General features: G+C 57.0%; 1 protein-coding gene across 5 annotated transcripts in view; it reads right to left on the minus strand.

Moving 5' to 3' along the window:
• ZNF516 (zinc finger protein 516) overlaps positions 1 to 27205 on the minus strand; it is an 82849-nt gene that overhangs the window by 12594 nt on the left and 43050 nt on the right. For all 5 annotated transcript variants that reach the window (XM_053912371.2, XM_053912372.2, XM_053912373.2 and 2 more), the window contains exon 3: positions 2221 to 3642. In XM_053912371.2, the coding sequence (XP_053768346.1) occupies positions 2221 to 3642 (1422 nt within the window). The remainder of the gene's footprint in view (positions 1 to 2220; positions 3643 to 27205) is intronic.

Genomic DNA, 27205 nt, shown 5'->3' on the forward strand with positions numbered 1-27205 from the left:
TCTCCAACAGCCAGCCCACCCCAGCTGCAGGTCTGTTTCTGGCCCCAACACCCAAGAGCCTCCTAGACAAACTTCCAAGTGAGGAGAAAGCGACGGTGGGAACCTGTACAGATGGGGGGGCTTGGGCAGGAGTGGGGACCCCAGAGAGTATGACAGCTGTGGGGGAGGAAAGCTCCCCGTCCCAGGGAAGAGCACCAGCAGGCTCTGAACGGCCTGAGTCAAGCCCAGGAACCACACGGAGTCCAGCCAAGGAATGGGCCACCTGGGGCGGGGACCCCCTTGCCGGGCGGTCACTCTCACTGCGTGGCCGTGGCCCAGGGATGCGGATGAGGGATCTAGACAAGCAGATCCGGCCCCTCCCTGAGCCCGGGAAGCTGTGCCTCTACCAAGGCCCCCCAGCCGCCCATCAGAGTGGAAACGCCCCCCGCCCCCGCAGTCTGCTGAGCCCCAACTGCTTGGACGTGCGCAGCAGGGAGCGACCACCCTGGCAGAGCGTGTAAGGTGGGCAGCCAGCTGAGCGTTTCTCACGTGTGAGAGACAAACGTTCAGTCTCTCCTTAAAAAAGAGCCTTAAAACCAGTTCACTTCAACCTCGCTTCTTAGGAAGAGGAAACTCTGTCGGACCACTTTGTAGCTCTGTCTCTGCTGCCTGACATTCTCGGGCCCTTCGCTTCAACCTCGCTTCTTTGGGGGGAAGACAATAAACGCAATAAGCTGGCCACAGGGCAGGTGGGGGGACGTGACCTCGGAGAGCGGGCGTGATGCTCACACAGTGTGAGGTGCAGCCACCAGGGTGGGACCAGCAAGCACTGGTCCAATCTCGAGGTGGGGGTCCCTGGACACGCAGCGAGCATGGTGCCCCCCAACCAGGAGGGGGCCGGCACCGGGAGGCCAATGGCCCTGCCCTGCCACCCGAGTCTAAGACTTCTTGCTTCCAAAGAAATCCCCATCCACAGAGTGAGGCCAGCATCAGACGCAGAGGGCCAACCAACAAGGCACTTCCCTCCCTTCCACAGCAAATAACTCGCATGGTTGGGGACTGCAGCTGACACGAGGGAGAGGGCATCGGAGAACACAAGCGCAAAGCCATGTGGCAGCTGTGATTCGCCGCCCGCCGACACGAGTGTGCCTGGTCACACTGGTGCAGAGCGTCCTGCCAGGAGAAAGGCCTGCCGAGTCTCCCAGCCTCTCGACATCCCTCGACACGCCTCTCGGGTGTCCAGGACCTCAGCTTCCTTCCAGAATGTCCTCAGGAAATGCCAGCTGTGAGCAAGACCCGAAGGGCCCAGCCCTCTCCGGGGCAGAAGCCGAGGCCAACCTGGGAGGAGGGTCCCCAGACAGCTTCCGAGACTGTGCGACACCCAAGCTGCCGCCCGGTCCAGGAGCCCGAGGTCCTCTCCACGGGCGACTCACCTGCCCCATAGGCACTGCTCCTCAGGCAGGCTGGGCTGGGGCCGGTTCCAAAGCCCCAGGAGAAAAGCAAGACCTGGGACTCACACCTGTCTGCCCGGTCCCCTCATATGGTAGATTTGGGGTGCTCCTCTGCTGGCGTAACTTCCCCCAACCCTGAAGCACATCCCCCCAAAAGTGCTTCTAGCTTCCTGCATGGAGAGAGACCAACCTCCAAGGCCAGTCAACGGGAACCCTCTCGAGAAAGTGCGGAGGGTGCGGGCCACCCAGGAGTGGATGCCCAGCGTGGCTCCCCGGGGGCCGGGGGGCTGCTAGTCAGAAACACTCGGGCTTCGCCGGGTGCTCAGGCATGTGCCCCACAGAGCAGGCGGGGACCTGCTGGCACTCCTACTTATCACCACCGTCAGCGTCACGGCCACGGCTCTGGCAGGAGCAGAAACCAGCACGGGGGGGTATTTCAAGAATGAGCAAGAGTCAGCCCCCCAGCTTCGAGTGGTGCATTCACAGCCCACGAGGCTTCACTCACTGATGCTGGAGAACTGACACGTATGTGCATGTGCTTAATTACATAAATGTGCAAAGTAAAACTTAGCAAGGGACACTGAACATCTCTCATAACTTTGCCTAAAACGACAGAGAAGTGGAGTGCTGTGCAGTGCGGCTCTCACCAGTGCTGGCGTGGGTTCCCACGCGGGCATCACGGGAGGATGGCCCCGTGGCCTCAGGTCAGACACCCCCTCTCTCCATGGGCAGTGCTCCCCACAGTAGGGCCCAGCCAGGATGGGCAGGCGCCAGGGCCTGCGCAGCTTACCTCTGTGCTCCAGCGCAGGGCCCTCGGCGCCCCAGCTCTGGTAGAGGGTGGCGAGGTCCTTTGGAATGTAGGTCTTAAAGATGCTAAGGATGTCCAGGCGCTTCTCGGGGCCCTCGGAAGCCGACTCCTGCTTGGTGGCCTGCAGGACAGGCTGGGCCTGCAGGGCTGTGCTCCCCCTGGGGCCCTGGCTGGCCTTGGAGGGGGGCTCTCGGGGAGGTAGAGGGGGGCCCCCATCGCCTTTCCTGTGCAGCAGACCCTGTGGCTGAGGGCTCGATTTGGCTTTCAGTGGGTCCAGGGCACTGTGCTTATTGGGGGCGCCCAGGCCTGCCCCCGCCGCAGGGATGACACACTTGTCCCCCAACTTGCTGGTGGCCGGGGACTGGGAGCCCGCCCGGGCAATGACAGCAGGTGTGGGGGTGGCACTTCTGCTGAAGCCACTACCCGCCACGGGCGCGGGTCTGGGGCCAGCCTCCTGCTTGGGTCTTGGTGGAGGCGTCGGGGCCAGGGCACTGTGCTGCTCGGGGCTGTGGCCGGGTTTGGTCTGCCGAAGGCCCTCAGAGCCGGCCGCCCAGAGCGCACAGGGGCCCCCGGGCTGGCCCTCCCTGCTCTTCGATGTGCCGGTGGCCTTTGCGGTCCCACCCAGGGGCAAGGAGCTGCCTTTGGGCCCTGGAGCCCCACCCGGCACCTGGGTGCGGGTGAACCGAGCGATGGGCAGGGGCTGGCACTCTTTGCCCCCGAGGGCGGGTGGGGGGCCTGTGCGTCCACTACGGACAAGGAACACCAGGTTGTTCCTGATGCTTCTGCACCCGTTGGGCTGCATCCACTGGGGGGCCACGGCACTGCAGCTGACGCGGTGCCAGATGCGCTTGTGCATCCACAGGACCTCGGGGTAGTAGGACTTGTGGCTGCAGTAAGGACAGGGGTGGACGGCCAGCGCAGCCTGCAGCGAGGAGGCCAGCTCCTTGTGGCTGCGGTCATCCCGGGTCGACCGCTCACTGAGGTCCAGTGGGGCCAGGTCAGGGGCCAGCGCCCTTGGGCCCTGCCCGGGACGCTCCTTGTTGTGTAAACCACATAGCTGCTCCTTCAGGCGGCTGGCCGGGCTCTCGGACCAGCGCTGCCAGGCCGCCCCGTCCACGCAAGTCTGATCCGCACTTGAAGGGACACCTGCAGTGTCCCTGGCACCGAGGACCTCCTGCTTGGGGTAATACGCTGGCATCTTCAAGTCCACAGAAAATCGTGGGGGCTCCGGCCTCCTTGCCATCTCCCTGCCGTGGTCCTCACGGGCGGACACAGGGATGGCGACTTCCACGCAGGGCCTGCCGGGGTTGTGCTCGGCTGACAGGGCATCACCAAGGCTATGGCCTCCATTGGAGAGCACAGAAGCCACGTCTTCGGAAAAGCAGCAGCCGCGTGGCTTTGCCCCTGAGGATCAAATGTGAAACGTGAAGTTACCATTTCTCATCAGAACAGAACAAGGTTCAGAAGCAGCCAGGTGCGGTGTGCGGCATGGGTGCCCGTCCGGGGTCAAAACCACGCTCAGTCTGGCCAGCTCCCCACACAGCCCTGGGAGGAGCCAGCCATACTGGAGGCAGGCTGGCACCTGGGTGGGGCTGCTATTCTCAGTGGGCTTCAGTGACTCTGGAGACTGCCCAGGGAAACAGCACGGCTGCCCATCTAGCTGCCTCTAACCACACGGCCACTAGTTAACAGAGGTGACCGGCTCTGGCACACACCAGGAAGAGCACTTCTCTACAAGCACATGAGGCCTCTGGGGGCCCTCATGGAGCTCTCTGATGCAGGCGCCCGACGTGGGGGCTCCTGGAGAGCTGCACTGTCACCCCTGTCACCCAAGGCGAGATACATGGAGAGGCCAAGACGAGCCGATGGCCACACCAGGCAGGGCCAGCAAACAGCCTGCTCTGCCCCAGAAACCACCCAAGGTCAAGCTGGCCTGACCCCGGAAGGGTCCCTAGGACTCTGCCTGCTGCGGTCCAAAGTTCTAGTCCAAAACCCCAAAACCGAAAATTTCCTGTGGAGGAAGGGAGGGAGGGCGGAGACATGCCACTCACCCCCACCCTTCTGGGGAGACATCCTGCTCGCACCCCCAGCTCTCTGCACCTCAGGGTCCAGCCAGGGCACACGCAAGCCACCTGCCTCCTCAGGAGGTCTGGCCTCACCTTGGCCTGGTGGACACTATGTGGTATCTATCCACAGGCCATGGCTGTGCTGAGCCGCTCCCCGCTGGCCCCGAGGGGGCAGGACTCAGAGCCTCTGCTCCCAGTCCTTCGGTGCCACTTCCAGTTTTATTCGTGGGGGCACTTCTCACGGAACTACATGCCACCATCGCCACCGCCCCCACCGCTGGGAAGTGGGCCTGGCCACCACCCTTGCCGCAGCCAACGGCCCGCACAAAGTGTCTGCTCGCTGCACAACCCCGGCCCTGGCTGAGGTCCGGCTGTTCCCGCAGGTCACCAAGGTCCATGCGGAGCTGCCTCAGGGACGGCATGTGGCAACCACGTCATCAGACCTGTGCAGGAAAGGCAGCCTGGAGTTTGGAGCACAGCCATGCACTTCAGGTGGAGGCTGCACTTGGCCCTGACCCGGAGGCTGAGGGAGAACAGGGGCCAAGAAAGGCCTACGAGTCACGGCAGCCATGGGGCCCCTTCGCGGGAGTCCGGCCGCTGCCCGGATGCTGAGGCACACGACGGGCCGCAGGAAGCATGTGACACATGTGCGTGACCCGCCGCACACACACATGTGCACTCGCAGACACAGTCCTCTTCCCAGGCTTGCTCTCTGCTCGGCCCGCGATTGCTTACGAGACCTGCACACACGTCACGCTCCTCCACTTCTGTCTACAGGGGACCTTCCTGGACGTGGCTTTAAGACCCCGGCCCTGACTAGACACGTGTCCCAGCGCAGAGTGCCAGGCTCACCCTGCCCACACCCCTCTCTCATCGGGACGCCCGCCAGCCCCGGGACTCTAGGGGCGAGAGCTGGGGGCTGTACATGAGTGGGCCCCCCAAGGCAGCAGCTCACACACACCAGCCCACCACCCCCCCCCCTGCAATGCTGACACAGAGATTACGGGCACCTGGCAGAAGAAAATCACTCCCCTCTTGAGTTTTCCTTTAAAAGTTTTTATTGTGGTGGCGCCGCGGTCAGGGCCCCCACATCACATCTGCAGGGATGACCCCCCAAGGTGGCGTGCTCAGGGCTCACGGCGAGCCTCTGGCGCAGGTGCCTGGCCCTTCAGCCCGAACAGCCGAAGCTGAGAGACGTTGTTGTGCCCCAACTACTACTGAAGAGAGAGCTGCCGAATGAATCCCACACAGGTGGGAGGAGAGGAAGAATAAAACAGCCTCACTCCCCATAGACTCGCGCATCGGGCCACTCGTGGCTCACACCACACCCAACCTAGCACCAACCCACAGACGGGAGCCCAGGGCAGCGCACCTGGAAACACCTCGTCATCAGGGACTGGGAGATGAAAAAGAATTCTCCGAGGTCAGCAGTTAGTTCCGGTGTTTGTGAATTTCTAGCCGCTACTGTATCAAATACTTCCTGCTCCCAAAGCAAGAACATCGCAGTTTTAAACGCTTTTTCAGAAGAGCCTTCCTGTCGTTTTTTACCTGTCTTCAAAGGGGACACCTGGCAACCAGGAAGACACCAGACAGAGGAAGGGTCTGACGCTGGGGGAAAAACGAGAATGGCAGCCACCAAGATGCAGCTCCAGCTCAGGAGTCCCTGCGACAACTGGAGTGCAGGCCACCAAAGACCCGGCCAGGGCGTCTGGGGAAGAGTCCTGGGGGGACACCTCAGGGACAGAACACTGCTCCTCGGTGAAATGCGACGACGCACCGCCATTCGGGGTGGGGGTGAGGCGCAGGAGCCGCCCTCACAGGAAACCTTTCGGATGCGAAGCAGGAAACACTTAAGACGCAGTGCTGGCTGCAGGTACCCACGGGTTCTCAATGAGCTTCCGGGGCAAGGAAGGCAAAGGCCACCGCGAAGAGCATGGCCGCGGGCTGGACACCCTTGACCGTCCCCCCCGGAAAAGAGGGGCACCCGCCTGGGCCAAGCACCCTTGGAACCACGCGCAAGGGCTGCCTGGCCCTAAGGGTTCCAGCAGACAAAGGGTGTCCCGAGGCTCCTGGGACTGGGCGCTCTGCCACCAAAGTGAAACTAACCTAACAGTGCCATCCGCTCTACTCTTCAGAAAAGGACAGCTTTGGTTTCCATGGAGAACGGGAAAAAATGCTTCCAGTACCTGTCAAGGACAGGCCAGTCCCACCCCAGGGTCGGCAAAGTCTCTCTTCAGGAAGCGTGTTCAAGCTGCCTGCTTATTACGAGTGCAGTGAAGACTACAAAATCCACAAGAAGAAAGTCTCCGTGAGGAGGGAACGGTTAAGCCCCGGCTCACGTGGTGATACATACACCGCCACGCGTAACCCAAGCAACGGCAGCTACAGAGTAAGTGACACGGGAAACGACAGCCCCAGAACATTGCAAACTGGGCCGTCCCAAATTACAGCGCTTATGAACAGACACGTATGTTGTCCCCTAGGTCGCCCCTGCCGTGCTGTCCGTGTGACGCAATACAGTACACAGGGCTCCACTGTGACAAGTTCGCGTGGTAACACAACTCCCAAAACACCTGTGACTCCCTTATGTCAACAGAGATACATGTAAACCTCTCAGGATGCTGGGCATCGTATTTTGATTTCACAAGAAAAAAACTTACTAATTAAATACTCAATTTCTGACCAAAGTAACCATGTTACTTACACAAGAAAATCTAAAGCTTAACACTTGGGGAAAATTTTTTAAAAGCTTTCCTATTCAGCGACTGCAAAGTCAACATTTTAAAGGTTAATCAGATACCCAGTTCCACTCGTAGTTTTCAGCTGCCGAACAGTCCCTGTGCCCTACAACACGGCCACGTTCCAGAAGCCTGGAACTTACTTACTACTTCCTCCTGCACTGGACCGGGGAAACGAGTCACTCCGGCGGCTGTGGCCGCTTTTTCAAATCTAACCCATGCTGAAGTGAAGGGATGCAAGTCCATGTTCAACGTTACTGTACGTTGTATCCCCCCCTTCACCCCCAAAATCTAACAGCAAGTCCCTTCAAGGAAAAATGCCCAGAAATGTAAAAATAAAGAGGAATCACGAACAACAGGTCACAAACCACGCTGAGTATCAGCAAGTGTCCCCACCTGGCACAGGTGGAGAGACTAAATGGAGCCTACAAGCGACAGTCCAGGTGAGGGTTGAAAAGCAGGCACTCTCAGCGCCGGGGGTTTGAACGTGGACAGGGCAGCGCACAAGGAGGAGCAGGGAAGAGGGCCTGTTGGGCACCCCCCTCACACTCACAGCAAAGGGAGTCGGGAATCATTGGTGGAGCCTGCCCCAGAGTGCCCTGAACACAAAGCACCTGTGCTGCCCTGCCCAGGGAGCGCGTAACCCCCACCTCAAGTTCTTCTGCTTCATTATCCAAATACACAAAGCCCAAATTCTGTCTCTTTACATGGAAATTATAATGACCCTTTAAAAAAAAAAAACAAGGTGCTTTACTAGTAGAGTCTCCAGAGGTACAGTCAGGCACGTGTCACTTGCAGAACAAAGGCAACTTCAGAAGGACCGTCTGGGCCCCAGGTGCAAGCAGACTGCCGCAGCACCAGCGCCATGCGTGTGCTCCGTCACTAGGTGGCGCCAGTGCCCAAGGCATGACCACTCTGCCCAGCACTATGTGGGTGGTCCCTGGATTCCAGAAAGGGGATGGATGCAAGAGGCATCTACTTGTGAACAGCAGGTAGTTATTAGCAAGACACAGGCACCAAGAACTCGCTTTGCAACCCGGTGATACAATCCTGCGAATTTCTTTGAAACACAGCTTCAGGCCACACATCACATGGATGACAGCTCACCAAGCTCTCACGGAGTTTGTTTGGGGTCCTGCTCATTCATCATTGTTCTCAGGGCTTTCATTCAATGACACACTGGAAGTAGCTGGCAAAAATCAGTGTAGATGGAACAACACGTCTCTTTGCATTTGACCCTGGGGGCCGGCACCTTCAAATGTCCGACTTTTTGAAAACGTGTTCGATTTAGTGATCTAGCAACGGCCTGGAAGTATTTTAGTGGTTTAGTAACTGGCTTTGAAGTGTTTTCCAGTTGGTATTTTTACGCTGGCTTCAAAGTAGCTGCTCTCAAAGTTAAAACACAGGACTGTTCCGGGGTGTGGGCGCTGTGTCCAGTCTAAGAAGGTGGGCCCGTTGTCCCTTGTCCCAGGGCCGCTGCTGATGCCACGTCTGACGTGGAGACGCCCCCACCTCCAGTTTACCCCGGCTGGGGCACGTCCCTCTGTGCCACAAGTGAGGTCTGCGCCTGCGCCCGGCACTCCGCCCTGCACTCCACACGCCCATCACAGGCCCCCCGGGGCTTCGAGTCAGGTGCCCAGGAGAGGTAGGACCATGTGTGAGGAGCGGGGAGGAGAGTGGAAGCCACTTCTACAGTCAGCTCGTCCTGCGAGTCGGCACAGGAACGAGGACAGAGACAGGCGCTCTTCACAGGGCGCGTACCACTGTGTCCCTTCACGAACAGTCCAGACAGAGATCACTTCATTCCTTGAGTGCTGTCACGAGTGTCTTCTATCAGGAGGCCTGAACAGGCCGGGCACAGCCATTCCTGGGCACGCGCAGGGACTTGCTAACTCCTGGCCCACGAGGGTGACACTTGATTACTTCACCAAGCCAACTAGATCAAATGAACATCCCACTTTGCCTCACCCAACAGCCCCTCCCTCAGGCTCCAGAGATGCAGAGCCTGGGTGGTCCTGACCCCACCCCAAAGTACGTGGGGGCCACAAAGCTATCAATGCTATCAGCAGAGAGGTACCCGGGGGCACTGTGACCCAGGCGGGCCACGCTTGTCTGGCCAGTAATCCCACCCACCCCTGAACGCCAGGCACCGGGATCTTACAGCCTTTTCTGGGTGTAAACACGTAAATGAACATAAAATAGGTGGATTTTCTGTCTCTCCAACATGACAAGCTGAAACCATCACACGAATACCATAAACACTCTATCTCGGGAGTTCCACGCCCCAGCGACACTCAGTGGAAAGAACTGCTTTGCACGCTGCTCAATAATCGAAGCAACTCTCCCCACCCACCACGCAGTATCTCTGCGATCCCAGGCAGGCTGGCTAGGCCACATTGTGTGCTGAAACAGGGCTGTAATTACAGTGTTCTTCACAAAACACACACAAAAAACCCTAAACCAGCACATGCACATTCTCTTCTGTGAGCGTCTGCACCGCGTTCGGGAGAGGAAACTAGCAGACTCCCCTTCGCTGCGCATCTTTGTTTTGCTCCTGAGGGACTCATCGCCCAGCTCCTGCAGATGCGGAAACGTCACAGGCGGCGCCCAGCCCTGGCAAGAAGCCGCTGGGAGGCCCGCTGCACAGGCCCGCTCCGGAAGGCCTGTTTTCTCAATCACTGAGTCACAGTTCTATTTTGGGAAGGAGTTGCGAAATCTCGTTTCTGGGACAGTTTTCCAGGAGCCCTTGGCTAAGCCAGAGCCCCAAATCCATGAATCAGAGGTTCTCAGAGCTAAGTGAAGGGCTGCTCCCCATCAAATCCTATTGGCTGCCCTACCAGGAAGTGCACTTGGCCCGTCCCTCGGCCTCCCCTAGCCTGGTGGCCCTCCCCAGGCTGTCTAAGAAGGCCCTGTGGCCACCCCGCCAGCCCAAAATAACCGGGGACAGGAGATATCTGGGGCGAAGGTGAGGAGCACAGGGCCAGGCCACAGCGGGTCACCGGCTACTCGCTCAGCCTCTCCCCCCAGGCAGGTAGAAGTACGACCTGCTGACGAGGGGCCAGGAGAGCAGTGATTCTGAGCGCAGGCTGTGTGGCAACCTCTACACAGTAGAGACCACACACACCTGGGAGCTGGCGGGCGGCTGTCCCAGGAGGTGGGGACGGCTCTCTGACAGCTTACTGGGGTGGCCAAGATTTCCGTTCCCTTTTTCTGGACGACGGCTCTAGTACAGCATACTTGTCTTTAACTTCATTCAAAACAGTTCTGTTAGGACTGTATTGTGGCAGCTGCCATATAAATGTGCTTTTTTAAAAAAGAAAATCAGAATTCTGGTGAATTTTTGTGCAACCATTTTAATATTGAAAATGGAAGAAAACATTTTCAGCATGTTATGCTTTACTGTTTCAAGAAAGGTAAAAATGCAACTGAAACGCAAAGAAAGATTTGCACAACGTTTGAAGAAGGTGCTGTGACTGATCGAACGTGTCAAAAGTGGTTTGTGAAGTTTTGTGCTGGAGGTTTCTCGCTGGACGATGCTCTGTGGTCAGGCAGACCAGTTGAAGGTGACAGCGATCAAACCGAGACACGAATTGACAACGATCAGTGTTCCACCACAGGGGAAGTGGCCGACGTACTCAAAACATCCCAATCAATGCAGTTACTGTTGAAAGTGAAAAACGAATTTTATTTTATGGAAAAATCTAAACGGACTTTTTGGCCGACCCCGTAGTTTGAGGACATTAAGTCGCCACCTCTCAGTCCCGTGCCCTCTATTTGCTATTTGCTCAGGGATACCGTCTTGGCCAGTGATTCATTTGCTCTGTAAACACCACCTTTCAACGTCACGGCGACTCTTCAAGCTGGTTTCCACAGTGAGCAGAGCACCTGCCGCCATCCTCACAGGGGGTACCTGGGGGCATACCAAATCATCAAGAGCAAAGGTGACCTCGCAGAGGTGAAGGCCACAGGTCCCATGCCTGCCAGACCCAGGACACATCTCCAGCTCCCAGGGACCTATGTGACCCTCGCTCTCCCTGTGCACCCCGGCGCAGGGACGGGGCCTCCAGGGATGGAAGGGCCCTACCCAGCACACCGTGAGGTTGCTGAGGCAACAAGCAAGAAGGCATGGATGATGCCAAACAGGAAGTGATAGGAAAAACTGCTACTGACCTGTTCCCCAAACCCAGTTTCCACAGCAGCAGCCACCTGGCGGGTCTGACCTTGTCACTCTTTCTCCTCTGTCCCACACACCTTGGCCAGGCAGCCACGTTCCTGTCCCCCTCGGCTGAGAACCACTGTTCCTCCCACAAGGCCAGCGGCTCACCAGGCACACAGGACTGGGAACGGTCCCAGGCTGCAGCTGGGCAGCAGCTGTAGGGGCGAGAGCCACCAACATCCGAAAACAAGCCATGTTCCCGGGCCTTAAGGATCTGCAGTGCTGCTGAGCGCCCCCCGCCACCACCACCTGGAAACACAGGCCACGCTCCTTCCACGCCAGCCCGCCACATCCTACTCATCCCACTCACTTCTGTCTGTGTCTGCCTCTCCTCATAAGCAGACACGTGTGCACACGGTCCCACAGGTGCTGTCTCAGTGCAGTCCCACATGGGAAGCCATGCGTGTACACACAGGCGGTACACACGCAGTCCTGCATGCAGTCACAGAAGCACACACAACCTCCCACAGGACAACGCGGGGGGTGGACTGGGAGGACCACAGGGGCCAGTGCTGTCCAGCCAGGTAACTGCTTGCGCAACCCTGCGTCCTGAGAACGCGCTCTCCCCCACAGCCAGGCATTTGCAAGGCCCGGACGCGAACCAAAGGACTGCACCGTCCTTCCCTCCGGAAGGAGAAACTGCGTGTCTTCTAAGGGCTGTTTTTACAAGCCGAGCACACCCCCTGCCCCTGAGGACTGAGAAGGGCCCCATCTTACCAGCCAGCAAGGACCACGCCGCGGAAACACCAGAGCCCCCTCCCCTACATCCCCCGACCCCTAGCGCCATGATGGTTATGTCACACACACACCAAGGCCACAACACGGCTGCCACAAATGAAATGGTGATTATTTTTAGATCTGGGAAAAACTGTATTAGTCACACACAATACTCACAATGTCTTCAAAACCACAGTCCCCTGAGCAGGCAGCAGACGGAGGACGTACAGCTCTGCCCGCGGCAGCGGCTCCCAATCGGCCCGTGCCTGCACACGCACCCCCCACCCCAGAGAGCTCCGGCCGAGGGTCCAGCACCCACTCGGAGCCCAGCCCCGGACAGGAACCACAGCAGGTCCTCTCTGTTGCACATCAGGTCACAAGCACGAGGACCGAGGCTCAGATTCAGTGAAGCTGATAGACAATTCTAGAGAATCTCGAGGGACGAGGCGCAGCTGTCTAAGCCCATGTCTCCATGCGCTGGTCCCTGAGCTCTGCTACAGCCGTGGCTGTCGTGGATGCCCCGGCTCGGCGTGGGCACCGAGCAGACCCCCACAGGCCCGTGTCCCACCGCCACGTCCTCCTCTCCACACCATCCCCCCAGGCTACCAGTAGGTTCCATCACCAGCGGACGACAGAGCGAGACCGCCAAGGTCAGGTGGAGGCAGAGGTACATCCATCCGTCTGTCCAGGCAGCGGGTCCCCAGCACCAGGCCTGTGGCTACTGAAGCGGAGCCGGGGCTCTGACTCCAAGAAACTCTGCTGTGCAAAGGGCGGACCCCGCTGCCCGGGAAGAGTACATCCGTCTAATTTCTGTCACTTCACCACACAGGGACCTGCCAGGACGAGCTCCAGACGTTCCACATCCCGGGACCAGGTTCACGCCAGAGCCTGCGCCCCCGCAGCTGTGACAGGGCTGAACCCTCCCACCAAGCACTCTGCACAAGGTCCCCAGCCACCCCGCCCAGGACGCACGACCTGACACGTCGCTTCAGCTACAACGACCAAGTAGTTCGGCACGCAAACGAGTCACCGTCCTGGTGGCCACCATCCCCACTCATTGGACCCGAAGTTCCCTCACTCAAGACGGGCAGCCAGTGTTCCTGACAAGCCGCCTTCCACATGAGGCGCAAGGCCATTCTGAATGAAGGGTCCAATCGTGGCCCTGCACAGGGGTCGCCCATGCCAACCAGAAAGCAGGGGAAGGCTCTCAAGAAATACCAGTGTAGACGTGGGAAGGAAGCCTACTCCAGCAGACGCCGCACCAGGAACACACGCCCCAGGGCTGGAAGGCACCCCGGCCTCCAGGGGCCCCCCAGGAAGATCAGTCCCTTCCTGTCACACTCTACGGGGAACCAGGGGGCCTCTCTCTCTTTTCAGCGAAGCTGGTGACATTCCCCAAATCCACTTCCAGGTGGCGGTGTGTCCGTGGGCACAGCCTGCTGGGAAAAGCAGAATGTGCCTCGCACAGCATCGGCTGCAGCGAACCTTCTCCTGAAGGGCCAAGACGGGATCCACACGGGGTCGAAACGTACTGCTTTGGGCTTTCAGGTTTTTAATCAGATGTTTAATCCAGTTTCACACCCTAAGACTGGATGCAAGCCCCAACAGCCAGCTCAGGACATGACACTCCACACCCCTCCGCAGAGCCCAGAACAGACCCAAGGGGTCCCACAGCCGCTCCTACTCTGCCCTCGGTGTCTCTGGGTGGCAGGCAGACGACCAGCCCTGAGCGCGAGCCTGCCCTGAGCCTCTGCAGTCACCGAGACCAAGGAGTGAAACTCTTGAGTCCTGAGTGCTGGCAAGATTTACCTGCACACCGTAGTTTGCCGTGTGTGAGGCACACTTCTTCTGCCTAAATTTTTGAGGGAAAAATAAGGATGCACATTATACACGGGTAGTACTAATTCCATATCTATATAGAGAAGTTTTCACAAGATATTTACACTCATGCATTAAAAGTGTCACTTTAGAAAGCAGTAACAACATCCATATGTTCACAAATAAACGCTAAAATTCCTTTATAATACAAAAAGCAAATATCTAAATATAAATAAATAAATACATAATTGAATTAAGAAAGTAAAACGGAATTTTTTTGCCTGCAAATTTGGGCTAAAAGCACAGGTGCACGTTATACATGGCAAAACACAGTATAAGCTGGAAATAGGCACTTCCCTACTTCTTAAATACTGCCGCCATCCGGGGCTGATTCTAGATGAAAGTACAGACACTCCCTCGTCTTCCCACCCTCCTCCTCCACAGTGCAGGAGTGGGGCAGCTTCCAGCCCAAATTACATCCGCTGTTAATAATCAAACCAGGAGCTGTTCTCGTGATCGGCAAATGGGGCCGAAACACCTCCGTGAATAACGTGGAGGACAGAGGGTCAGCCGGCCTGGAAGGCTGCGTGCAAAACCCACAGTTTTCCACAGTGCTCTCGGCTTGCGGCCGTTTGAAGGCTGCCGTGAAGCTCCGAGAGGAAACTCAGCGGGCACGCTGGGAGAGGCTTTGAACTCAGAGGCTTCCCCTCCTAACAGCTACTGACGGTCCGTCAGGTCCAGTCCTGACTTCAAAGCGCGGGCTCTCCCTCCCTAGCCAGGCGGAGAGCTGGGAGCCCCACACGGCCTCCACGTTTTATTCACCAATAAACTGTGGAAACCGAAGCACGACTCCAGGGACCCTGAGAAACTTGCAGAACCTGAACACACTTCTGCCTTCACCCCCCGGAAGGCGTGCACGACTTGTTGCCCCGATGGAGGGCCCTTGCAGGCGATGATCCCTCTCTGGCACGCCCACTTTGGTAAAGACTTCAGGCAGACTGGTGCGTGACCCCAGGACAAGGGTTTGCTCCTTCAGCCTATCACATCAGCATCCTCCATAAACGCAACTCAGAGTCAGTGGTAAATCTTTGCTACTTAAAGCCAAGAAATAATAAAACTAGAAAGGACTTTTTTTCTCCCTTTTTTAATGTAATTAATTATATTAACTTGGTAACTTTTAATTAGAGAAAATACTGTATTGAAGATTTCATTATTCCTAGAAACAAAATACATAGTTCTTTTTACGGAATTACTACTGTCATCTGAGGTTCCGGATACCTTCCGGAAATTCCTAAATCCATAGCTATTTACACCACCCTGACCGCCGAAGAGAATGGCGGTCAAAGGAAACGAGAGCACGCACCCATGAAGTGTGAAATCCCACAATTCCGCTAGTTATAGAGTCGTGGAGGTCTCTCTGCCCAGCAGTCAAACACAAAGGTGCATTTTTTAAAGCAAATGTGAGCAGTTTGTTGGTAAAGTGTCAACAGAATACAGCATTTTTTCATTTCTCTCTTCCAACGCTTTCGGAGCGCAGGTCACTGCTGGGGCCGCCTCTCACTGCACGCCACTCCCGCGGACCACTGCCTGCAATACGCTGGCCTGAGATACAGCTTTTTTAAAAGGGTAAGGAAGAGTGTTTCTTAGAGGAGCCCTACTTGCGACAAAAGCCTGACCGCAGAGACAGAATCCTGCAGCAATAACTGTTTCTAATGTAATGAACCTCCATTTTCCCTTGGAAAGCTCTAACACGGCGCCAAGGTACAGGAAAACCAGCGAGCACTTTAAAATACAGGGTGGGGCAAATGCAGCTTTCCAGCTGTTCACATGGAGAGCAAATAATTGTAAAGAACAGTACGGGAATAAACTGTGTTCCGTGTACTCACACCTGTCGCCCACTTTCACCTCCGCCTGCCTGTGAAGAACTCCATGGAAGCCACAACTGAGTAATCACAGACCCAACCTGCCAGCGAGTGAGGACAGCGAGCCTCTTCCTCGACAACTGTGGACGAGAGACTGGCAGGAAAGCAGGGGCTGCAGACGGGGGCTCGGAGGGGGCCCGCTTCCCCCGCTCCTGGTCTGATCATCTCATTTCCCAGTTGAGAAAGGACGGACACAGAGCGTCTGTGGTGAGTGGCTGTCCAGCCAGGCAAGACTCCTTTTGGGGCTGGGCTCCATGTGGACGTCACCTGGTCCAGAGAAGACTCACAGTCACAGCCGCTGCTACCCAGCAGCCTCAAGGCCAGAAGCGAGTTCCTTCTCCACGTCCAGGCCCCCGAGCACCTACCGACCCAGAACTACACGGCAGGCCACACAGAAAGCTCGCGGTGCGGGAGGTTTATAAAAAGCCTGAAGAGCCACTGTTTCCCAGGTGTGTGCAGGGGTGTGCAAATACAGGCAGACTAGACACAAGCATGGTAAATGCAGGTGAAGAATGTGGACCGAAGATACGCAGAGAAAGGTACCACTGGCCCAAATACCAACCCAGCCTTTCGTCCTCACTGGTCCCGTGTCCCTGAGCTCACTCCCACGAAGTCCATGGTGGAAGGGAGATGTAGGCACGGCACGAGTTAGGAGCAGCCCAGGGCCAACCACGAAAGCTCGGTCCTCCAAATCTCCGAGGTCCCACCGGCCGCCTGCCCCAGTTCTGGCGGGGTGCCAACCTCCCACCTGGTGCCATAGAGGTGAGCTGCTCAACCGCTGACACAACAAAACACCAGACACAGGGGAAAACTGCATCTCAGACGCTGGGTTGCGAACACTTCTCACTTGAAGGGTGGAACCACTGTTTGGGGAACTACTGTGTGTGGGTGCTGAGGGCGACATTATTTCATGGAAAACGGTGGACACCTAAACAATTTCCCAACCAGAGGCAGTCACAGAACTCGGGGGCAAAGCGGTTCCTGCAGTGGAAGTGCCCGTGCGGCCCGGACCTTCCCTGAACGTTAAAACGCAGGGGCTGCAGCTGCCGAGTGGTAGGTTCCAAAACAAAGTCTGCACGAGCTGCTTGCTGAAAACTAAAAACGCATCTTCATCCGGACATTTTGCCCTGGCAGCTAAGTTCCCAGACGGCCCACGAACGGGCACCCAACCTGCAATGTCGCTGAAGGTCACTGGACAGCCCCACGCCCCAGCCATCTTCAGTAACAGACCGAAAAATGGTTTGACAAGTCCTGGATCTTGGAGATGGCCAAAGGAGGTAAAGAAGAGGAGAAAGAGTCCAGGATCCCGGCAGCAGCGAGCGGCAGAACGCAGTGAGGGCCGACACCCGCACAGACCCCAACAGGACTGCATCCTGACGGATCTGCAAACGGACGCGCGGCGGCCCTTCCCAGGGCGGCCCCGCAGTGAGCCTGCAGGCGTCGGTACAAGGCAGGAAAGGGAAGGTTCCTCAACCAGGCCCTGGGTGTCCCTAAGCTCCAGGGAGAGACGGGGGCACCCAGTCCTTCCTATGTGTTTCCATGGATACCTACTTGACGTGACTTGACAGGAACTGGCCTCTGGTAGAGCGACAAGACTGGACAAGACAGACCTTGGCGGAGGCAACGCTCAGCCTGAACCACACTCAGGTGAAGCCAGGACCTTCCATGACTCGCCGAGACCTCATCTCAAAGTAACAGCAGGCCCCAGAACCTTCTATTTCAATTATAGACCAACCTACTGGAAAATGGACTTGAGGTCTCTCTGCACACTGGGAGGCGGAGGGATGGGCGGGGCCCACTGCTTCTCTGACTCCTCTGTCTGAGCGGTGTGCCTCTTCAACACGTCCACTCATCCCCACCCTGCCAGGGGGGAGGGCAGCAGCAGGCAGGCGAAGCAGGCACCGCAGGGGTCTCAGGACCTTTCCCAGGTCTGGGGGATCTGCCAACTTTGGGTTGAGGGAAGAGGGGCACCCATGTGACAGGGTCTCCGCAGTCAGGACTGGGCTCTCTCTCACACCTTCGCTCTCACTGGACCCTGTGCAGCATTTGCCAATGTCCCACCTATCAGGGACAAGCTGTGGCTCCTCCGCCACGCCGGGGACACTGGCATTTCACGTAAGAAGGCAGGCCAACAGAGCCCCCGCTCCGAAACCCCACCCGCGGCAGATCCCTCCAAAGCAGTCCACCATAACCCCAGCACCCACCGGCACCCGTGCATGGCTGTTACAACACTACTGACCACGCCCCTGACGCTGGACTTCGAGTCCCTGCGACTATGCTGCGACTGATACAAAATAACAGTGAAGGTTGACTGTGGTTGAATAACAACGCTTAAAAACGATAAAAAGTAAAATTTGTATCGGTCACAAAGATCGCACACAGCCATTTCAAGCATCAAAACTGACAGAACAATTACATTCATTTACCAAGTTTAAGTTACTCATTAAAACTTCTGAAACCATTAAAAAAAAAAAAAAGGACTTCCTCTCGGGGCCCTGATGTCTAGGTCAGGGAGGCTGGGCCCCACAGCCTGGCTCTCAGACCCGAGGCCAGGCTGAAAGGCACGTCCGAGGCCCAGCCCCCCGGCACTGCACGGTGAACATATGCGAAGACCTCTCCCCACCCTGGCACCCAGGACACAGCCAGGCTAGAAAATACCCAGTCACATCCTAGCAGAGCTAACAGACTAAAGAGAACTTTTGTTTCTTCTGAATCTTTTTCCACCACACTGTGGTAACCTGCAACAGAGCCTATACCCAAGCTTAAAGTTTTAGCAAATAAAACCAGAAAAAGAGCAAACTCCACCAAAAGTTGTCCCCTTTTCTTCCTCAGCTAATTGTTCCTATAACACTCGCAAAGTGGCAAGTGACATAACCTGCCCATGGAGACCGCCGCAGAGACACACCCCATGGAGCGCACAGGGCGGCTGGGTCATCTGAGTTTCAGACACACAACAGAAGAGCTCTGGCCTCAGCACGTCTCCGACATCCCAGGGGCCACGCTCCTACAACGTAGCAACGGGAGTCTCGTTTCCTGGACGTGCACTGCTAACGGGCGTCCTGCGTTTGGGTTTGCTGAGTCCGGTGGCGCTCTCCGGCTCTCAGAGGAAACCAGCACATGCTCTGAGCCCGTGGCGTGGGGCACCAGAGCTGGTAAGTGTGGTGAGTCACGCGGGGACTGGGCAGAGGGGCCGTGAGGGTGGCAATGGCAGCGCCCAGGCGACCCCTCCAGGGGCTCCTGTGTCCAGCAGCCTCGTCTGGGGCCTGGGGACAGGTGGCAGGAAGGAGACCACTAGGTCCTCATCCCCACTGCAGACACACCCAGACAGCTCACAAGCACGGCTCTGAAAGCTTCCACAGACACCTATAGCGACACCCCCAACTGTCAGCTCGAAATCCAAAGAAACAGCTTTAACTTAAGAAAGAAACTATGGCACTCTGACGGGGAAGGACGGGGAAGCCCTGCCCAGCGATCCCCTCCTTCCTTCGGCACACAGCCTCTCGCCACTGGGGCTTCTCCACACAATCCCAGGAACTGGGTGCTCAGTGGTGTGTGGGCTGTCGCCGTGGCAACCGCAGGGACTCTCCCTCCTCGGTGCTGCACAGCCTGTCCAGGAGCTTCCCGTTCAGCTTCCAGAAGCCCCAAGTCAGGACTTCGCAACTGACTGGCTCCCCGACACTCAGGAACAGGGACAGTTATCTGCAGGTGACACGCTGACCTTCTCCATCAGGCCCGGTTTTAAGGGCTTGTGCCTGCTTTTCAACCCCCATAGCTCTGCCCGACCAAATCTCACCTGTTCTGAAAGGACAGGACCCAGGAACACTTCTTACAGAGGAAAATGTCAGGTGGCCCTGCCGCCACCTTCCCAGTCTGACACCACGTGACATGTGTCAGCCACATCTTGTGAAGTAAGCGCGCTCGAACCGACAACGTTACAGGGGAGTCTTCAATGAAATGAGGCAGCACCCGGGAAACCTGGCTGTCATGTCAACATCAGAAGTGATGTTCTCCCACAGCCCAGTCCCACGAATGAGCTGTCCCCGGAACGCTCACATCAGCGTCCACCGCTGGGCCGGGCCACGGCTGGGGGGAGCCACCACTCTCCAGCGGGTCTCAGGTATTACGAGTCGAGCATGCGGGGAATTTTCTGGAGGGTGGCCAAGTCGTCAGGGTTACCACTGGATTATCATTTTTAATGATGTCTCTCAATAACCAACTGGCGCTAGGAGATGAGACCGTCACCCCAGGAAGTCCGGAACGCGGTTTATTCGCCATGCGGAAAGCAGTTCCTCACAGAACGTAAGGGAGACTCCGCTCTGGCACGTTTTCACAGGAGCAGGTTTGTCAGCTAGCAGCCCAAATGTCTTACTCATCTGTGAAAATTCCTCCCTCAAGTCAACGGTGGCCTGCGTGACAGGACCAGGATACAGGTGCCCTTTAAGGGACACCACTATGCTGACTGCAGAACCAGGCATCAAGGAAAGGGTGGCTGTCTCACCTCTAATCTGGACGACACCCCTAGCCTTTTTAACGCCTGTAACACCTGAATCCAAACCCACAATCCATTTCACTGTGCAAAGGATTATGCAAATAATATGCAAATGCTGGCTCTATGGAGGTTCCATGAAAAACTGGCCTCCTATTAGGTCCAGCACATAGGACGTCAAGAACCAAAAAGAAAAGAACCTAAACTTACAAATGAAAAATTGAAAACATGCCAGAGACACGCACACAACAGAAACACTTCGCTAATACAACCCAAGTGCTTGGGAAGAGTCTAACCCCCCTGAGTGATTCAGTGCGCCCCAGGAGCACAGAGACCAAGGTGGATGCAGATGAAACAGCAGCCCACCAAGCAGGGAGCTCCTGACTGGCCACCCAGGCCTGGGCTGCGCTCCGTGGGGGCCCCAGCCTCCTGAGAGGTTCCTTCCACAGCAGCACGGGGCACTGGGGCTGCTTTGGAGCTCCTGGGCTGCAAGCATGCCCTTCCACTCACAGTGGGCTCAGCCCAGGCAGGGACAGGAGGGCCTGCTTCTTCTGGCAGTGGACGGCCCCCAGCTCCAGCAGGATCTCTGCAGTTTCTCCTCCCTGCTCAGGAAGCACCACCCCCCCAAGAAAGGACTGCTGACAGGTCCCGGTAATTCCTCCAGGTGCTGTGCCTCAGGGGCCCTCACAGGCCCTGGGATACACCTTGCCCACCACAGGCACTGGCCCTGGTGCACCATAGCCACACTTGCCACCAGCTGCCCCAGCTGCCCTGAGAGCCACAGCCGGGCAGCACATGGGTCCTGTTCTGTGGGCCCTGCGCTCAGTGGGAGTCAGGGGGGCACTGCCAAGTCTACCATTTCCACTGTCTGTCCACAGGATTGAGACTCCAGGTCAGGCACCTCTGAGGACACGAGGGGTCAGAAGCCGCAAGAAAGACACTTTCCCTGACCCTAAGTCTGACAACTCAGCAGAAGTGGCTAAAAATGCTGCCAAGCCCTGCCCATCCCAAGAGGCTGGGGTAACGGTTCTCACTCACGAGACGCAGCGTTCGCAGTAAACGCTCGGAATGGAGCCATCGCTACTGTGACCAACAAGGCGCAGCTACTGTGACTGAGCGCTGCTACTCTTACTGACGAGACAGCGTTACAGTCGCTACCTAGGCTTCGCTACTGTTACAGACGATGTGGCCTCCAGGGAGCCAACAGAAAAACTCCTATGCAAAGTCACCCCTCCTGGAGGTGACCCCTGTTGACATAGCTCCCTGCAAGTTTTGGGGATGAACCTAATCCAGCTGAGTGGGGCTGCCAGCCACCACTTGTATCGTGGACACCATGGGGGCACGAGACACGTCAGGCTGACCCCAGCCGTCAACAAGGCCACAGTTGCACGAGAGACAAGGGAAGTCTGGACAGCAGACAGAGGCCCGGAAACGGAGCCAATACCCACATTCCAGAACAGAGAGTCACTGCCCGGGCACCACAGGTGCAGGCTCCAGGGGCACTGAGCAGAGGAAGGGACCAACCAAGGGGTGGGGACGGTGTCCGGTGCACACGCCATTGCAACAGAACGCTCAGGACGCACGGAGGGCAAGCGGAGCAGTACTGGCAGGACAGTGAGGGACAGCGAAGGTGGGAAGGGGTGGGCCGGGGCCCCAGAAGGCCCGTGTTAAGAGCCACAATGCCTCCTCGTGCCACGGGACACCGTCTAGGCTTCCACGACACTGGCAATGGACGGAAGCAGCAAGTGCAGCCACGTGCCGCGTCCCAGGCACACAGGGACAGCCAGGTCGCCAGCACGGGCAGCAGTGGAAACACTGCTGACGGTGACGTGTGTCCCATACAGCTCTGAGACCAAGCAGCATCTTTGGGGTGAACCACCCAGGGAGCCCCAGCCTCAGTTCACCAGGCATGAACCTGCCTCCACTGAGGGGGGCTTCCTCTTCCAGGGCTGACCCTCAGCCCCACCCCCACACCCCCGCTGGTCTGCAACCCAGGGTTCAGATGCCAGAGCAGAGCAACTGGCTCTGCAGACGCTGCTTGACTGGGTGCCATCTACTCCCTTCACGTGTAAGGTCATATCTCTAGGGACTGGGCCAAAGATCCAAATCCAGCTGTTTCTACTCAGTACTGAGAGGTCCAATGTACAACTCCTCTTTGTACGTCTTGAGTTCCCGAAATGTCACGACTCAAAAGTTCAAGTATGAACTGGAAAAGGCCAAGAGCTGTGCGTCGTGACAAAATAGCAATGGTGACCTTTAAACCCCAGGGGAGGAGCTGGAGATCACAGTCAGCGTCACCCAGACCGTAGGCTGGAAACAGCTACGCCTTGCAGGGCGCAGAGGGTGACGCGAAGGAATTGGGACGAGGGCAGAGGTGGGGTGGTTGTCATGTCAAACACGACTCTGCAGACACAGCACACGCGTTTTTATTGGAACCAGGGAAAACCGTTAACGTCATCGTCAGAGAAGGGCCACGCGGTGTTTCCCACAAGCAGCCTCCTGCGGGGACAGGGTGATGCCAGCACCCACCGGGCAGAACACCAGCCTCTGCAGAGCGAGCGAGCGCGGCCACCTCCATCTCGTCCTGCCCACAGCGATGGCGTGAGTGCAGGCGGGGCCCCTGGCCCCTGGACGATGCTCTTCTTTTGTGATGCTCTTCTGTGGCTGCAGCCAGCCTGCAACCACGCGCAGCTACCCCGCAAGTGACCAACCAGGACAGGAGCCCGGTCCTCCGCTGGGAACTGCACCCTGCGGCCCCCAGTCCTGGTTCTCGCTGCAGCATCAGAAAGTGCCGTGTGTACGAACATCCAGGACGCCAGGCACACACAGGAACACGCTAACAACACCCGCTTCTGCGGGCGTCACAGCCCCTCACTGTCACCATGGAAACTGGACTGAAGAACTTCCTGAAGACACACTGCTACTCAGTGCAGAAAAAAAAATTACAACCTGTGAGCCCAAGATCACAGGCCTTCCACCCACCACGCTGTCCTTGGGGAACAGACACACCATTCTGCTTTGGGCAAATGTTAAGACTTCCCCGTGCCTCAGTTTCTTCACTGATAAATTGGGGGTTGGCGGGGGCATAATAAACATCTCTGAGCTCCCATCCCCCAGCTTGAAATCCTGTGATTCTGTTGTACATCAATAAAAAATTGAAAGAGAAAGAAAGTACATCAAGCGTTTGGATCTTGCTAGCAAACCAAACAGTCTGCATGGTGTCTGCTCCACGGCACTGAGTGAGGAGACCCCCCACACGTGTCTCAGCGGCAGGAAGAAAGCCCCAAGTCGCAGCTGCTAGGACCATCTTTCCTGGACTGATAAATTCACTCTGGAGGGCAGGGAGCAGGGTGTTCTGTTCAGCCAATACAAGCATGCACACCATGCACAGAAGATCCCTGGGAGGGTCAGAGCCAGGGAGACACACTGTCCATCCTAAGTCAGCATTCCTCAGGTCAGTCGGAGCCCACAGGGTATGGCAGCGTCACATAAACCATCCTCACCCAGCCTGGGTGCGTCCAGCGCTGGCCGGGAGCCGTTTCCGGTTGCTGAGATGCTGACTAACCCACCAGGTGTTCTGTACACCATGGTCAAGCACACCCAAGTGTTTATCTTAAGAAACGTCACTGTACTTTACAATGAGTATGAATTAAACATCAGGGGTCTCTACTCTCGCTTCATCTATTCCCAACCAAACCAATACCTCCGTCTTCAGGGCGGGGGGGAGCGTTTTGTGATGCTCTTCTGTGACCTGGAACCTGCCTGCCCTACGCCCAGCTCAGACCCCACTGCCCAGTGCGTCCTTGCCCCCTGCCCATCCCACACCCTGACCTCTTTAGCTGGCCTTCCCCTAAACCCAGTTACAATGGGTGGACACAGAGAAACATGCGCGTCCCCTACGCTGTTCTCGTGACTGTGCTCCCCTGCAGAGAGGCAGCGATGGAGGCTCAACCTCTGTGCCGGCTGCGCAGCTGAGCCTGGCCTTCCCTGCCGGCCAGCGTGCACTCAGGGACACCTGGCCAGGCGCAAGGCACGTGCCCAGCGAGGAACATTTTAGAACCAAAGACTGTGGACCTTCTATCCACTGTGCTGGCACAGGTGGCTGGAGGCAGGGAACGGAGACTGGCTGCAGTGACCGCGTCGCTCCTTCCAACCCCCCTTCCTCCCCTGGCCCACACACTGTCTGACTTTCTGACACACGCCCCTTCACCCCTCCAGCGGCATGGATGCCGCCACCCTGGTTCCGAGCTCATTGGCGCGTCAGGCTGAGCCATCCAGTCCACCATCCCACTCAGTCCCACACAGTCACCTGCTGCAATGCCACACGACATCAGTGACGACTGGGGGTCTCACCAGCGTTAACGCACGGTGATCATCCAAAGTAAGTGAAGAGGGTGAGCTCCTCGGTCTGCGGATTGGATGGGACGGGAGTCAGAATAACCGGAAATGGCCCAAACCTGGGTAGTCACATACACTTTAGCAGAAATGATACGCTGACAACTCGTAGAGACGGGCTCGCAGAAGCTCTGCATCGGGCAGGTCCCACACCTGGGAGAGCCCCCTACGCCAGGCAGGGCTGTCAGAAGGGGCTCCTCACAAAGGCGCCAACTCTCAGGGCACGGGTACCGCGTGAGGCAGGGCCTTCCAGGTGTGCTTGGTGGCCCACCCCCAATCCCTAAGTCGTCCCCAGGCTCTCTGAGCAGATGGCTCGGGCCTGCTGGCTTGAAACGGCCGTCTCAGGGCTGGGCCCCAAGAGCCTGGACTCTGCTCCATGTTTGGAGATGTTGGTTTTTGTGCACCTCAGGGACAGGCCCTCGGAGGCCCCTCTGCCCTGACGAACAGAATTAACTGTTGGGAACTTTCTGCTCGGGTCTGGTCGCTATCCCAGTGGAGGACTGAAATTGAGCAAGGTAACATGTTTCAGGTGATGGAACTCGGTCCCCAGCTTTGCCCTTCTCATCAGGGCTCAGTGACAGAAGCCACCATGGCCCATCGGCTGTGGACACAGAAGCAAAGGGACAGTCAGAGCCCGCTGGGGGGTGGGGCAGCAGCCCTCACTGGGGAGAACGTCACGTGAACAGAGCTGTGTCTCCCAATGACTCTAACAGGGCAAATCCTCTCTAGATGCAGAAGCAGCATGCAAACCCATTCCCAGATGGCAAACAAACACACACACGCGCGCGCGCGCACACACACACACACACACACACACACACGCTCAGTGCAGTGACCGCACAGGGGTGTGCTGGAAGGCCACAAAGCTCTGCCTTTCGCTGTCAAGTCTGTGGCCAGATCCACTGTCGTGAGGACCACTGTGACCTCCCGTCCCTCCCTGACTACACATCGGCTCCCACACTTCTAACCAGCCACCCTCTCCAAGTCCTCTGACAACTTCAAGTCACTCAGATGTTTAAAAATCTAAGCAACCTTCTAGTCCCAGCAAACGAGAGCACCTTTCGAAGCTACATGCCTTTCACGAGAAAAGAAAGGCGCCCTACAGCACATCGGAGAGGATCCAAAACATCCGTCTCCTTTTCCAACGCAGCCGCCAGTGAGAGTGTCTGCTGGGCATGAAATCACGTGCACGCACCTCTCTCCTCAAGGGGCGTCCGTGAATCAGCAACTCCGGGTTGCACGCCACCATTACAAGCCACCAGGATTGAAAAGTGTGTGGTTTCAGGGGAAAGACACGGTCCTCGGGGGCTGCAGAGTGACCCATGCAGACCGACAGTGCTCCTCAATGCTTTATTGCCGCCGATGAGCACGAATCTCTTTTTTGAGCCTCTGCTAAGCTGCAGCATTCTGTTCGTTCTACTGCCAGCCTGTTAAAGTCGACGACCGTCTACCACCTTGTCACGCAGTCAACTGAGGGATGCACCGCCTCAGAGCAGGTTACGTCTAGAGAACCCACATGGAATCTTACCAAGAAATGGATAACCTTTAAAACTTAGTGACCGTGAGAAAAAGACCAATTTCTAATCAATAGTGAAAATAACCTGACCTTTCGACATCCTGCCTTTAAGAGCGCTACAGAATTGGCTCACGGCTAATCACTTCTGACCACCGCCACCACGGTGGGGGCAGGTCCAAGAGCTCTTCCAACTAGTAAAAGTATCCATCTTCAAAGGAAAAAATAAATGAGATTTAGGACCAACCTAGTATTTCATCCCTGTCCCAAAAAGTGGTCACAGTGTTGCTGGAATGTGACCAAGTGAAATGTCTAGCTGTCAGAATTTAAAAAGGAGAAGACCAAGAGTTCAAGTGCCAACCATGGGTCGCAACTGGGTTCCCCAGGTTTTGCATGACAAACCGTCAGAGGAATAATGACAAATCAGAAAGAGCTCAGGAGCAGGCACTGCACGTCCAGGGAGCAGTGACTTCTCCCGCTCCTTCCCGCTTGTGCAGCATGGCAAGTGTGGGGCGGCAGCGCGCGGCGGGTTCTCACTCACTGACGGGTGCGAACACCTATAGACGGGGCTTTCCTCCCCACAAAGCAGCAGCGGCCCCGCTGAAGCGACCGTTTCCATCACCCCAACCCTTCTGGTAACAGCAACACCCATGACCCCATGTTCAGGGAGAAGGGAACAAAAACCCTTCTTTGCTATGTGGAGAAAGTGACAGTTTCTGTAACTTGCAAGGATTCCTCAAAACACAAAACAAGAAGTACCAAACAGTTAAAAACCTGTAACAAGTAGGGAAACGATGCACACAAAGTTGGCCAAGCATCTTAAGATGTTTACGTAGCTGCTATTTGGAAAGTCACCCTTGCCAATTAGCTGTCCCTGAACCCACGGGGTCCTGAGTCCAGGGAGATTAATTATACCTGCACAGATTGGAAATTACTCTTTGACTGGGCTGATGGGTGCGGGGGGGCGGGGGGGGGGGGCAGGAGCAAAGTAAAGGGCGCGTGCGCGCACACCAGTGTACGTGTGGCAAGAGAACTAAGTCTGGGACTGCAAAAGGAGAGCAGGGCACGCCCCATGGGTGGGCCGTCACCTGTGGTC

Source organism: Desmodus rotundus, chromosome 10 (genome assembly GCF_022682495.2).
Source record: "Desmodus rotundus isolate HL8 chromosome 10, HLdesRot8A.1, whole genome shotgun sequence".
NCBI classification, from domain to species: domain Eukaryota; kingdom Metazoa; phylum Chordata; class Mammalia; order Chiroptera; family Phyllostomidae; genus Desmodus; species Desmodus rotundus.